Consider the following 15,105-nt stretch of genomic DNA (forward strand, 5'->3'; position numbering starts at 1 on the left):
AAAGATGAATAAAACCATGATTTTAATACCTTTTTTTTTTTAGGACATGTTTAAGGGCAATATATTAACATGAGAAACTCGCACAGGCTTCTGGGAGGGAGTGCTGCTTTTACTACTCAATGGCTGAGAGGATTACAATATAGGACTTCTCAGGCCCCCTGAAAGGCCTGAATGAATATGCAGGACCATTTAAATATGTAGTGGAATAGCAACGCTCCTGTTTATCACGGTTATTTAGTATAATATCCGTGTTATAAAGCCGTGAATCAGAACTAGAACAGCTCATTTGTCTCAGAAAAGCTTAATTGGGAGTTTACGCCCGCAAACCGTTTTGATGTTTCTTCAAAGTGTAAAATGAGTGAAGCGCGGCGCGTAACTTCGCATGATTGACAGGAGCGGTGGGGGTGGCACTTGCGGTTCCGTGCAGATGTCCCGCGGGCAGTTTGCGGCGGAACCTTTTCTCTGAGAGCCCGGCACGCCAGCGCTTCCCAAACGGAGAACTCGCCGTCCTCAAGAGAACGGCGGCTTTGTCATTTGTTTAGAGAGCTGATGCCAACTTAGCGGTGCCCTCTAAGGACAGGAAAAGGGTTGGTTTCGCCCGAGTAATGCACAGGGCATGTGACGCTCACTTTCCATGGGAGAAGCGCCCTGCCGTTTTATCCGTGAACAATCTGCAGTCCCCACGTAGGCGGCTAGTGTTATTTCTGAAGGGGAGAAGTGTTGCTCAATCAAGTATTTTCTTTCCCCTTATTCCCCCGCCCGTCCTTATCAGAGAGCCAATAAAGATAAGAGGAGGGGGGCTCTTGCGGATCGCGCAGTGACATCACAAAAATACCTAAAAAATACTTTATTTATAATAACTTTATTTCACATGGCGCTTTTCTCCCAGTGGGGGACACAGCGCGTCACCGTGACAGCACAGCGCGCGGTGCGCAGCACATAGGAATGTAACAGACACAGTCCCTGTCCAGGTGAGCTTACACTCTATGATTTCTCCTGAATACCGACCTCACCCCCCTGCAGGTCCTGGATGAGATCGCGGAGAACGGCATCCGCATCTACCAGCTGCCGGACGCCGACTCGGATGAAGACGAGGAGTTCAAAGAGCAGACTCGGGTGTTGAAGGTGAACGGTCACTAGATTAGGCCACTGCCGGGGGTTACCCCTTAACCCAGGGGTGGCCAACTCCTGTCCTCAAGGGCCACCGAAAGGTCAGGCTTTCAGGATTTCCCTGCTTCAGCACAGATGGCTCAATCAGTCTTCGACTGCACCACCGCTGCTGAAGCAGGGATATCCTGAAAACCTGACCTGTTAGTGGCCCTTGAGGACAGGAGTTGCCCAGCCCTTCAGTAGCGAGACACCCGCACAGTGACGGCTCCTGTTTTCCTGCTGCTCCCTGCGCATTTGATAACCTCCAGATAAGGGGGTTATCTCGTTATTAAGCCCCAATCAGCCCGATCCCTGCGGTTAGGGAGAGTGGGGGGGAGATTATGCTGGCTCAGCTGTCCCAGGACTTTGCGGTGTGTGATGGTCTCCAGGCTGAAGCTGCTGTATCCAATGTAAACACCCGATGATCACCCCCCCCCCCCCCCCCCCTCCGGCTGAGACCCGAGGAGCAGGAGCAGTCTCTCATCTGGATTAGGGATGCCAGGGAGAGCTTAACGCAGCGCTGGCACCCTGTACCACCTTGTGCGTGAGACCCCACCTCCTTAATGGGCCTTTCATACTTAACCCTTCAGTTTAAGGGATAGGTCATCAAACACAACCCCACCCCCCCCCCCTCACTCTCTGTCCCCCCTCCCCCGCCCCCCCCCCCCCCCCGAGGGGAACGAGATGTGTGCAAGATGTATTTCTAAAGCCCCAGTGAGTTTGGGGACTGCTGCATCGGCCATCCTGTCTCCCCTTTAACGTGGCGTTGCTGTATATAATCTCCAGGCGCACGCTCCTGCCCCCGAGAGCTTACAATCTAATGGCGAGAGATAGGGATTTTGTACAAGTAGCTGGCACATGAATCCAGACTGGTCTCACCCACTACAAAGGCAGCGACTTTACCACTAGGGCACTCTCCCTGTGTCTGGCAGATTGCGGGGCCTGCTGCATTAACCCCGTCCGTACCTTGTACCAGCTGCTGGGCCTCATGGCAATAGAGGGGTGCGGATGGGTATTGGGGGTCTCCAACCTCAAGGGCCACCGTCAAGTCAGGTTTTCAGGATATCCCTGTTTCAGCACAGGTGGCTCAATCACTCCTTGCTTCAGCACAGATGGCTCAATTAGTCCCTGCTTCAGCACAGCTGGCTCAATCAGTCCCTGCTTCAGCACAGGTGGCTCAATTAGTCCCTGCTTCAGCACAGGTGGCTCAATTAGTCCCTGCTTCAGCACAGGTGGCTCAATTAGTCCCTGCTTCAGCACAGGTGGCTCAATTAGTCCCTGCTTCAGCACAGGTGGCTCAATTAGTCCCTGCTTCAGCACAGGTGGCTCAATTAGTCCCTGCTTCAGCACAGGTGGCTCAATTAGTCCCTGCTTCAGCACAGGTGGCTCAATTAGTCCCTGCTTCAGCACAGGTTGCTCAATTGGTACTATGCTTCAGCACAGGTGGCTCAATTGGTACTATGCTTCAGCACAGGTGGCTCAATTGGTCCCTGTTTCAGCACAGGTGGCTCAATCAGTGCTAGCTTCAGCACAGGTGACTTAATCAGTGGCTCAGTCGACTGAGCCCCTGATTGAGCCACTTGTGCTGAAGCAGGGATATCCTTTAATCCTGACCTATTGGTTGCCCTTTAGGACTGGAGTTGGAAACCCCTGTAATGAAGTCTCGTTCTGTCTCAGGCCAGCATCCCCTTCGCGGTCATCGGCTCGAACCAGCTCATCGAGGTGAAGGGGAAGAAGATTCGCGGGCGTCTGTACCCGTGGGGTGTGGTGGAGGTGGAGAACCCCGAGCACAACGACTTCCTGAAGCTTCGTACCATGCTGGTGTAAGTGGCTGCCTGTGCATGCGGGGCTCGGGATACACGCGTGTGCACCGGGTCCCTGTGCCTGCGGGGCTCGGGATACATACGTGTGCACTGGGTCCCTGTGCATTCAGGGCTTAGGATACACACGTGTGCACCGGGTCCCTGTGCCTGCGTGGCTCGGGATACATACGTGTGCACCGGATCCCTGTGCCTGCGTGGCTCGGGATACATACGTGTGCACTGGGTCCCTCTGCATTCAGGGCTTAGGATACACACGTGGGCACCGGGTCCCTCTGCATTCAGGGCTTAGGATACACACGTGGGCACCGGGTCCCTCTGCATTCAGGGCTTAGGATACACACGTGTGCACCGGGTCCCTCTGCATTCAGGGCTTAGGATACACACGTGTGCACCGGGTCCCTCTGCATTCAGGGCTTAGGATTCACACGTGGGCACCGGGTCCCTCTGCATTCAGGGCTTAGGATACACACGTGTGCACCATGCAGGAGAATGTGCATGGCTTAGTGCTTGGGACACACATGGTCATGCCTCACACACCTCACACACACTCGGGTAGCATGCACATGCCTCAAACACGCTCACACGCAGCATGCACATGCCTCACACACGCTCACAGGCAGCATGCACATGCCTCACACACGCTCACACGCAGCATGCACATGCCTCACACACGCTCACACGCAGCATGCACATGCCTCACACACGCTCACACGCAGCATGCACATGCCTCACACACGCTCACAGGCAGCATGCACATGCCTCACACACGCTCACAGGCAGCATGCACATGCCTCACACACGCTCACAGGCACAGGCGGGCAGACCCTGTTCACAAGTCCTAACACTACCAGATAAAAATCTCATTTACCTCTATTCGGAGGGAGAAAGACCAGCATTGGATCTGTATCCAGTAGAATGAAAAAGACCTGCTGACTTGGGAAGTGGGGAGGGGCTTAAACCCTGGGAAGGAGGAGCCACCAACCTCCAACAGCTGAGACCGCTGAAAATAAGTTAACAAACAACACACAGAACCCCAGCAAGCTCATTATAGGAACCCCTGAGCCCCCACAAAATATATATGTATATAAGTGTCAAAAAGGAGAGCTATTGAGCGTGGCAAATGTATACAAGCGACAGAGAAGCCCAATGCTACATCCAATATGATAAAAATACACAGTAAAATACTTATATATTCTCTTGGAATGGGGTCACTTAATTTGCAGGTCCAAACAACTCCTAATAGAGGTACATGACAATTTTAATCCTAATAGAGGTATATTAGTATTTTATCTGGTAGTGTTAGGACCTGCGAACTGGGTCTGCCTTGTCGGGCCTCGCAGGCTTACAATGGTTTGGCCAAAGGGTTAAACTAAATGACCCTTTTTCAAGAGAATATATAAGTATTTGACTGTGTATTTTTGTCATATTGGATGTAGCGTTGGTATTGGCATATGATAATCTAGGCATTCGGGAGCTCCGCGGGAGAGTACCTAGGCCGGCGCTATTTATTGTGTTTGCAGTTCGTGACACGTGAGCTGTCCAGTTCACATGACCTCACGTGACCTTGGAGGGTATCTGGTCAAGCAGCTGAGAGATAATGCTGTAGTCTGATAAGGCAGCGGGGCTCAACTCCAGTCCTCCAGACCCCTCCAACAGGTCAGGTTTTCAGGATATCCTTGGCCCAATCAGTCCCAGCTTCAGCTCGGGTGGCTCAATCAGTCCCTGCTTCAGCACTGGTGGCTCAATCAGTGTCTTGGTCTTCGATAGCCTCTGATTGAGCCACCTGTGTTGAAGCTGGGATATCCTGAAAACCTGACCTGTTGGGGGGGGTCTGGAGGACTGGATAAGGAGCATGTGATATGTTTGTGGTTTAACTGTGTTGTAAGTGAAGAGAGAAAAAAAACATCCTTTACTTAGATTAATTGCACACACACCTTCGCGCGCGCACACACTTGCACACACTTGCACACACTGCAGCCACTGCTCACATCCCTTTCCCGTCATCAAATTATTTGTCACTAATCTGCAGGAAGGCTGCAGGGATTCTTTAGGGTCATTACTGCCCGTCACTGATAGTCAGGAAAGCATCGCCAAGCAGCTGCAAACTGAGGCCAAAAGTGCACTACTCCCAGCCCCCTTTTTGAAGCGTAGCAGCAGTGCTAATGATTTCCTGTACTTGGAGGATGGAGTCGGACCCTCCTGTACAAGAATACAAGAAACCGGCCTGTATTCATCCTAACACAGACAGGACCAGGGAGGGGAGCGGCAGTGCTCTGCTTATATGCACAGAAAATGGTCCAAGAGCTCCCCCTGGTGGCTCCCTGTGCGCACACACTACAAGGCTTGGTCTTTAGCAAACCGCTCCTGCAGTGCAGGGGACATATTTAATCCTTCTGTTTCCAACCTTTTGTTCAGCGAACCCCTTATTAATAAATCTTATCGCTAACAAACCTGTGTGACCGATCCCAGGCAGTATAGTGTCCTGAGCTTGTGGAGGGAATACACTTAATAATCCCCCAAACTGCCCCTCAGTGTGTGCAGGCAGTATGGGGGGGTATAGCTGTCACTCACTGCGGGAGCTTCCAAAGTGACGCCCCACAATGCCTTGCTGCTTTGGATGCAAAGCATTGTGGGAATCGACTTTGGCAGCTCCCGCAGTGAGTGACAGCTATAATACCCACGCCAAGCTGCAGTTTGGGGAGTTACTAAGTGCACAGTCCTTACACGGGCTCAGGACCCCGCTATACTGCTTGGGAGACGCCAGTACAGATTTTTGGGGGGCGAACCCCACTGTATTGCCAAAGGAGAATACAATGCACTTGGCAACCACGTCTCAGACCCTTCTTGCAAAAGGTTATTCAGACTGGATCCACATCAGCTGACTTGGTTTAATCTACACAAAGGGCAAACATTGATACATCCCCTTAACGCTGAGGTTTTCAACTCCAGTCCTCAAGCCCACCCCCAACAGGTCAGGTTTTCAGGAAATCCCTGCTTCAGCACCGGTGGCTCAGTCAAAGACTGAGCCACTGATTGAGCCACCTGTGCTGAAGCTGGGATCTCCTGAAAACCTGACCTGTTGGCAGGGGCTTGAGGACTGGAGTTGAGCCCCCCCCTGCCTTTCTGTGTGTGTCCAGTAACTCCGACCATCGCTGGGTCAGAATAAGAACGAGTTACCTGGATACATTGAGATTAAGAGTTGTTTTTATTTATTTTTCCTAGCAGGAGAACAGTACCAAATCCAACATGTTTTAACTTCCCGTTCTCAAAGCGGATCCATGTGCCGCTCCGCGAGGATCTTTGGCTTCATTATAAACTAGTCACAGCTTGGAACACATCACGGGAACCCCATCAGTTAGAGAAAATCAAAACAACCTTATTCAGGACATATTGGAATAGGAAAAAAGGGACACAGAAATCCGCCCGCGCGTTTCGCCACGCTCTTGTTTTCTGGGACGCTCCCTCACATGGTGCCTGTCTCTCCCCCTCCCTGCCCTTTGCAGGACACACATGCAGGACCTGCAGGAGGTCACTCAGGATCTGCACTACGAGAACTTCCGCTCCGAGAGGCTAAACCGCACGGGCAAGTATGTACAGAGGCAGCATTGCGCTTCTCTGGTGCCACTGCGTGCGTTCATAATGGCAGCTCTGATCCCTGCTCTCTCTCCTCTCTCTCCTCTCCCTCACCCCCCTCTCCCTCACCCCCCACTCCCTCACCCCCTACTCTACACACCACCCTCTATCCCTCATGTCTAAACCCCTCCCTCTTTTCTGTCTCCCTTCTTCCTCTCCTCTCCCTCACCCCCCACTCCCTCACCCCCACTCCCTCATCCCCCACTCTACACACCCCCTCTATCCCTCATGGTTACACCCCCTCCCTCTCTTCTGTCTCCCTTCTCTCTCTCCTCTCTCTCTCCCCCTCCATCTCCTCTCTCTCTCTCTCCCCCTTCCCTCTCCTCTCTCTCTCCCCCTTCCCTCTCTTCTCTCTCTACCCCCTCCCTTCTCTCTCTCCCCCTTCCCTCTCTTCTCTTTTTACCCCCTCCCTTCTCTCTCTCCCCCTTCCCTCTCTTCTCTCTCACCCCCCTCCCTTCTCTCTCTCCCCTTCCCTCTCTTCTCTCTCTACCCCCTCCCTTCTCTCTCCCGCCCTTCTCTCTCTCCCCCCCTTCCCTCCCTCTCTTCTCTCTCCCCCTTCCCTCTCTTCTCTCTCTACCCCCTCCCTTCTCTCTCCCCCCTTCCCTCCCTTCTCTCTCTCCCCCTTCCCTCCCTTCTCTCTCTCCCCCTTCCCTCCCTTCTCTCTCTCCCCCTTCCCTCCCTTCTCTCTCTCCCCCTTCCCTCCCTTCTCTCTCTCCCCCTTCCCTCCCTTCTCTCTCTCCCCCTTCCCTCCCTTCTCTCTCCCCCTTCCCTCCCTTCTCTCTCCCCTCCCTCTTCTCTCTCTTTCCCTCTCTCCCCCCCACTCTATTTTCTCTCCTCTCCCCCTCCCTCTCTTTTTCTCCCCCTCCCTCTCTTTCTCTACCCCTCCCTCTCTTTGTCCCCCCTCCCTCTCTTTCTCCCCCCTCCCTCTCTTTCTCCCCCCTCCCTCTCTTTCTCCCCCCTCCCTCTTTTTCTCCCCCCCTCCCTTTCCTTCTCCCCCCCTCCCTTTCTTTCTCCCCCCCTCCCTTTCTTTCTCCCCCCATCCCTTTCTTTCTCCCCCCCTCCCTCTCTTTCTCCCCACCTCCCTCTCTTTCTCCCCCCCTCCCTCTCTTTCTCCCCCCTCCCTCTCTTTCTCCCCCCCTCCCTCTCTTTCTTCTCCCCCCCCTCCCTTCTCTCCCCCCTCCCTCCCTTCTCTCCCCCCCTCCCTCCCTTCTCTCCCCCCTCCCTCCCTTCTCTCCCCCCTCCCTCCCTTCTCTCCCCCCCTCCCCTCCCCCCCCTCTCCCTTCCCTCCCCCCCCTCCCTCCCTTCTCTCCCCCCCCTCCCTCCCTTCTCCCCCGCCCCTCCCTCCCGTCTCTCCCCCCCCTCCCTTCTCTCCCCCCCTCCCTCCTCTCCCCCCCCCTCCCTCCTCTCCCCCCCCCTCCCTCCTCTCCCCCCCCCTCCCTCCTCTCCCCCCCCTCCCTCCTCTCCCCCCCCTCCCTCCTCTCCCTTCTCTCTCCCCCCCTCCCTCCCTTCTCTCCCCCCCTCCTCTCCCCCCCTCCCTCCCTTCCCTCCCCCCCTCCCTCCCTTCTCTCCCCCCCCTCCCTCCCTTCTCTCCCCCCCTCCCTCCCTTCTCTCCCCCCCTCCCTCCCTTCTCTCCCCCCCTCCCTCCCTTCTCCCCCCCTCCCTCCCTTCTCTCCCCCTCCCTCCCTTCTCCCCCCCTCCCTCCCTTCTCTCCCCCTCCCTCCCTTCTCTCCCCCTCCCTCCCTTCTCTCCCCCCCCTCCCTTCTCTCCCCCCCCTCCCTCCCTTCTCTCCCCCCCCCTCCCTCCCTTCTCTCCCCCCCCTCCCTCCCTTCTCTCCCCCCCTCCCTCCCTTCTCTCCCCCCCCTCCCTCCCTTCTCTCCCCCCCTCCCTCCCTTCTCTCCCCCCCTCCCTCCCTTCTCTCCCCCCCTCCCTCCTCTCCCCTCCTCCCTCCCTTCTCTCTCCCCCCCCTCCCTCCCTTCTTTCTCTCCCCCTCCCTTCTCTCTCCCCCCCTCCCTCCCTTCTCTCTCCCCCCCTCCCTCCCTTCTCTCTCCTCCTCCCTCCCTTCTCTCTCCCCCTTCCCTCCCCCTTCCCTCCCTTCTCTCCCCCCCCTCCCTCCTCTCCCCTCCTCCCCTCCCTCCTCTCCCCTCCTCCCCTCCCTCCTCTCCCCTCCTCCCTCCCTCCTCTCCCCTCCTCCCTCCCTCCCTTCTCTCTCCCCCCCTCCCTCCCTTCTCTCTCCCCCCCTCCCTCCCTTCTCTCTCCCCCCCTCCCTCCCTTCTCTCTCCCCCCCTCCCTCCCTTCTCTCTCCCCCCTTCCCTCCCTTCTCTCTCTCCCCTTCCCTCCCTTCTCTCTCTCCCCTTCCCTCCCTTCTCTCTCTCCCCCTTCCCTCCCTTCTCTCTCTCCCCCTTCCCTCCCTTCTCTCTCCCCCCCTTTCCTCCCTTCTCTCTCCCCCCCTTACTCCAGGCCGGTGGGAGAGGAACGACTGGACAAGGACATGATTCTGCAGCAGAAGGAGGCTGAGGTGGGTGCTGCTCATATTAACAATCTGCCAGTTTAAACTCTTTTGCTGTCGTGGAGGGGGGGGGTGGGAAAAGGAGGGAAGGGTGGGGTGAGGGTGGAGGGTCCACATGCTGCATTTTGCTTCCCAACTGGGAGTAAAACGTAAACCGGAGACGCCTGAAACTGATTGCAGAGGGTTAATAAATACAGCTGCTAATAATGCCAGTCCATCCTTACAATAAAAGACAACACGGGGTTAACGTGACTGCTGGAGGCGGGGAGGGCAGTGCATGCTGGGGCATTGTGATGGACTGTTTAACCCCTTCAGACCTGCAGTGCTGTGCCATGCGTTTAAGGCCCCCCTCTGGCAGTGAACAGGTTGTCAAAGCGTAGAAATAAAATCAATGAGTCAAGGGTTCAAAAAGTAACAACATGAGTTTATCTGTACCAAGGCACAATTGAGAGAAAAGAATTCATAAATGAACTCAGGCCTCTGCCAACATATTGCTTAGTATCACATTTTATACATTTCAAAATGAGTAATACACCCCTTAAGGGGGCTGGCTTAGAGATAAATAATAATATGATGACATACAAAAATACATATTGGTTGATACATAAATATGCTTTACATTGCTATATTCTTATCCTATATACCATATATGTGGGCCGCCCTTAACCTTGTGACATAAGGGAGTTACTGTGTCCAGCCCTGCGTGTACTGTAGCTGTCAGATAACAGAACCTAAAGTCAGCAGAATTATCTAAGGCAGGAAAAACCTCTTACGAATGTAATTTCAATTCTTGCATGCCTTGTAGGAATTACACAAGGGTGGGTTACATCCAGGAGCGATACTCTGCAGAATCAAACATTCACAGAAACAAATAAGCTTACATACAAGCAAACACTCAAAATGGCGGTTAGGCCAAAATGGAGGTGATGATAGCCACACACATTATCTCAATCTTCACAAGGTTAAATATTGAGATGGCGCGAAGAGAGAGAGATTATTATTCATATTTATCTGCCGCGCAATGAAGTGCAAAGACCGTAACCGTGAAAAGACCGCGCTCCCAGACACTGGTACAGTAGGTGAGGACTCTGCCCCATGGAGCTTACAATCTAACAGGAAGAGAGTGGCAATAAGGTATAGAGCCCCCCTGCTCTTCCTCCCCCCCCCCCTCCGCCGGCTCTCCCTCCCCCCCTCCGCCGGCTCTCCCTCCCCTCCTCACCTTCCCCCCCTGCTCTCCCTCCCCCCCTGCTCTCCCTCCCCCCCTGCTCTCCCTCCCCCCCTGCTCTCCCTCCCCCCCTGCTCTCCCCCCCTGCTCTCCCTCCCCCCTGCTCTCCCTCCCCCTGCTCTCCCTCCCCCCTGCTCTCCCTCCCCCCTGCTCTCCCTCCCCCCCTGCTCTCCCTCCCCCCCTGCTCTCCCTTCCCCCCTGCTCTCCCTTCCCCCCTGCTCTCCCTTCCCCCCTGCTCTCCCTCCCCCCTGCTCTCCCTCCTTTGCCTTCCCCCATCTTTTGCCTTCCCCCCTCCTTTGCCTTCCCTCCCTCTGTTGCCTTCCCCCCGCTTCCCTTCCACCCCCCGCTTTCCCTCCCTCCCCCCCACTTTCCCTCCCTCCCCCCGCTTTCCCTCCCCCCCGCTTTCCCTCCCTCTCCCCCAACCCCCTGCCCTCTCCCCAACCCCCTGCCCTCTCCCCCCTCCCCCCGTCCTCTCCCCCTCCACGCCGCCCCTTCCCCCCGCCCTCTCTCCCTTCCCCCCCCTCTCTCTCCCCCCGGAACCCCCCGCCCTCTCCCCCCGCCCTCTCTCCCTCCACGCCGCCCCTTCCCCCCGCCCTCTCTCCCTCCACGCCGCCCCTTCCCCCCGCCCTCTCTCCCTCCACGCCGCCCCTTCCCCCCGCCCTCTCCCCCTCCCCCCCCCTCTCTCTCCCCGGAATCCCCCGCCCTTTCCCCCTTCCACCCTGCTCCCTCCCCCTTCCCCCCCCGCTCTCCCCCTTCCCCCCCCCGCTCTCCCCCTTCCCCCCCCCTGCTCTCCCCCTTCCCCCCCCCTGCTCTCCCCCTTCCCCCCCCCCCGCTCTCCCCCTTCCCCCCCCCCGCTCTCCCCCTTCCCCCCCCTGCTCTCACCCCCACCCCCCCTCGCGCTTCCCCCCTCGCTCTCCCGTTCCCAGTCCCCCTTTCTTTGCCTTGCTGTACACACTGATATTCTGTCCTGCCTTTCAAGCCCGGATATTCTGCATTATCCGGCTCAAGTCACCATTATAGTCAACTTGTAGCAGTAACTTGTGCTGTCACCAGAGGGCACTGTGCCACCTGCAGTTACACGGCCTTAGAAGTGTCAATCACTCAAGTAATTGGCGGTTACAGAACGCGGCGGCACTCTGACTCACAGCGAGGGACGTCCGCGTGAATTATCCCCGGAACGCAGCGTGGCGTATTTCAGTCTGATCTGCTTTCTATGGTGAACCCTGCCTGCATTTATTGGGCTGTGTTTTTTTTCCTGATTGCACAGGGGTTATCTCTGTCCCCCTGTAACTGTCTCAGCCACGTGTAGTGCCACGGTAATTAGAAGAGTGTATTACAGCTTATTAGAGTGCCACTGACAGGGAAGCAAAGGCCAGGGATCGGAGACCGTGGTCCGTAATAGATTGTGCAGGGGGGCCCTCTGTGATTATGGTAACCGCATATACTAGTCCTGCACGCTGTCCGATAACGTGACAGATCAGGGGTGGCCAACTCCAGTTCTCAAGGGCCACCAACAGGTCAGGTTTCCAGCATATCCCTGCTTCAGCATTGGCGGCTCAATCAGTGGCTCAGTTTGAGATTGAGCCGCCTGTGCTGAAGCAGGGATATCATGGAAACCTGACCGGTTGATGGACAGAAGGCTACAGTGGGCTTTTCTGGGATGAACCTGGCTCGCTGGTGAGGGGAGGGATGAGCTGCCCACTCCCAACATCTGTGCAACGTTGATTTTTAGAAGGGGTGCCCAGGCCTCGGGAGGACCCCCTGCGCCTCACTCAGAGTTTGCTCTGATAACGCTCGCACTTTGGTGTTTAGAGGACTCGGGGCAGACAAACATTAACCCCTCTACTGACAGAATGCTTTGCATTCACGCTGCACAAATTCACAGCCTGATACGCACACGCATATGCGCACACACACTAAGATACTGCCACGTACACACACTCCTAAGGAATGCAGCCACTGAGGGCCCCATCAGTGCGACAGCGCCAGACCAACCCCCCACCGCCTGGAATAAGCCGCTAAACGCAATGGTGCTGAGTATTACGTCTTTATTGTTTACAGACCAGGAGTACCGCTATGTTCTGTATTTGCACACCAAGTTCCGTGTTCCTTTTACACACGCAGGGGTTGGTTTTCTGAAAGGCTCCATCCCTTAGATATTAAATGAACACTGTGCAAAGTCGTTTATAAGTCGGCCCACAATGCTGTGACCCACAGTACCAGAACTCGCTCCCATCCGACAGGGATACAGCTGCCACATGTACAAAGATACACACACACTACACATGTTGCTAAGATTGCAAGCAGGTGATATTTCTGTGCGTTTGTATGTATGTTTGTTTATATATATATATATATATATATATATATATATATATATATATATATATACAGTGGTTGACAAATCACCAAAAAATCTACTCGCCACCTAGTACCAAACGTGTGCTGCTTGGGCCAATATTTACTCGCCCGGGGGTTAAATCCACTCGCCCGGGGCGAGCAAATGTATAGGTTTGTCGAACACATATATATATATATATATATATATATATATATATATATATAAATATTCCTGTATATTCATTTGCATGTCTTAGACAGGTCTGCAACCCTGTCTTTCACCATTATCACCCAGCAAACAGCACTTCCACTGCAGCAAGGGATTCTGGGAAATGACATGCAAATGAGCACACAGTGCCACTTTTTATCTCATGCTCACATTACATGAGCAACCCTAAGCCAATGCATGCTATACATATATATATACACACACACACACACACACACACACACACACACACACACACACACACACACACACACACACACACACACACTGTATAGTACACCTTTTTGCCTCTGTGACTGCCGCTTTTTCAGCTGTGCAGCGTTAGCATTGCGAGCTTGTTTTCCTTGGCTGTGGTATCTCCCCAAATACTCTCTCCTTGTCATCTCTGTACCGAAGGTATTTTTAAACCAGTACAGCGAGCATCGTGGGAACATCCTGTCTGCCTGTCGCCCCTCCCCCACTTTCAAATTCCTTCCCACCCCCATCCCCCCTTCTCCTGGCTAAACAAGGTGGCTACACTGCAGGAGTTGGGTTACTGTTGAGATACTCCCTTGACCCCGTCACTGCCAGCAGACCTGTCTGGTGGGGGGGGATTGCACCTTTTTAAAGGGGCAGACCTTCCTAGGTCCTGCGTGATAAAATAAGTGGCACGGTTTCTAGGTAGGCAATTAATGCCACCAGCACTCGGTAGGTTAACCCCCCGAAAAACAACCAAGGGTAAAAATAAAAACACATATTTTTCACGGCAATTAAGTAAGGGACACATTTATTTTAAGGCTGACTGAATTATTCTTAAGAAGTTATCGATGGCGATAATTTGACCCTTTAAATCACCCTTGAATGTCTTTGCGCCTCCTGCAGGGAGGGATTCCCTGCGCACGCTGCACGTGTGTAAATGTTACCCGAAAAACGCACGGTCATCGAATATGTGACCATTGCAATAACAATACAAAGTGACACATGAATACACGTTGAACGTGTGCAATAAATGAATATAATACATGTAAATGGTCCAGAAAAAAATGGACTAATATTAACACACAATGTGCAGGTCCTGGGAATCAATTCTGCTCCTTAGAGCGGGGGGCCCAACTCCAGTTCTCTCCCCCCCCCCCTAACAGGTCAGGTTTTCAGTATATTCCCTGCCTCAGCACAGGTGGCTGTCAGTCCCAGATCCAGCACAGGTGGCTCAATCATTCCCAGCTTCAGCAGAGGTGCCTCAATCAGTCCCTGCTTCAGCACGCATGGCTCAATCAGTCCATGCTTCAGCATAGGTGGATCAATCCGTCCATGCTTCAGCACAGGTGGCTCAGTCTTTGACTGAGCCTCTGATTGAGCCACCTGTGCTGAAGCTGTGATATCTTGAAACCCTGACCTGTTGGGGGGGGCGGGGAGCTTGAGGACTGGAGTTGAGCCCCCCCCTGCCTTAAAGGAGAAACCACATCATCGCAAAGCTATTAACCGCTTGGTTGCCAGGGGCAGCAGAAGTGTTAACACGAACAGGAAGGAGATGTTTGTGAAGAGAGGTGTCAGAGCTGCCTGATGTGAGCCATTTCTGTTACCGGGGGTCACAGCAATGGGGGTGGGCACAATATTTATGGGATACTGCAGGGGCGGCCAACTCCAGTCCCCCAGGCCCACCAACGGGTCAGGTTTTGAGGATATCTCTGCTTCAGCACAGGTCATTGATTGAGCCACCAAGCAGGAATAGCCTTAAAACCTAACCGGTTGGTGGCCCTTGAGGACTGCAGTTGGCCACGCGTGCCGCGAGTATTCCAACTGGCCGTTCCCCGGAGCTAGGCCGCTCTATTTTCAGCTGCGGGGACCCCCTTGTCCCTGATATACTTGCTGGTTTATATTATAAACATGGCGGCCCGGTTGTCCAGTAGGAAGTTGCATCGTCATCCGTCGGCCTGCGGTTTGGCGGCCATTTTGAAAAAGAAAAATCTGGCTCCTAAGCGTATCGCTCTTTCTGCGTACGCGGTTAATGACGGGGGGCAGCGGTTTCAGGAGGAGGAAGTCCCAAGCGGATCTCGCGTGGTTGTGCAACGGTTAACCCCGTCACTGCCAGAAAGGCAGCGGGGACATAATTGAGTGGGTTTAGGCGGGAAAGAGGTTTGCCATGCGTCGCCGGCAGTGGTCAAAGCCGCATGTGTGTCATATCTTCATTCCATTATTGGGGGGGGGGGGGGGGGGGGGG

At 54.6% G+C, this 15,105-nt stretch overlaps 1 protein-coding gene across 1 annotated transcript in view; it reads left to right on the forward strand.

The window, feature by feature from the left end:
• SEPTIN5 (septin 5) overlaps positions 1–15,105 on the forward strand; it is a 55,705-nt gene that overhangs the window by 25,454 nt on the left and 15,146 nt on the right. Inside the window, exons 9-12 of the mRNA XM_075568556.1 lie at positions 1,024–1,125; positions 2,827–2,972; positions 6,476–6,559; positions 9,063–9,120. Of these exons, the coding sequence (XP_075424671.1) occupies positions 1,024–1,125; positions 2,827–2,972; positions 6,476–6,559; positions 9,063–9,120 (390 nt within the window). The remainder of the gene's footprint in view (positions 1–1,023; positions 1,126–2,826; positions 2,973–6,475; positions 6,560–9,062; positions 9,121–15,105) is intronic.

The sequence above is a fragment of the Ascaphus truei genome, chromosome 13 (assembly GCF_040206685.1).
Source record: "Ascaphus truei isolate aAscTru1 chromosome 13, aAscTru1.hap1, whole genome shotgun sequence".
Taxonomy (NCBI): domain Eukaryota; kingdom Metazoa; phylum Chordata; class Amphibia; order Anura; family Ascaphidae; genus Ascaphus; species Ascaphus truei.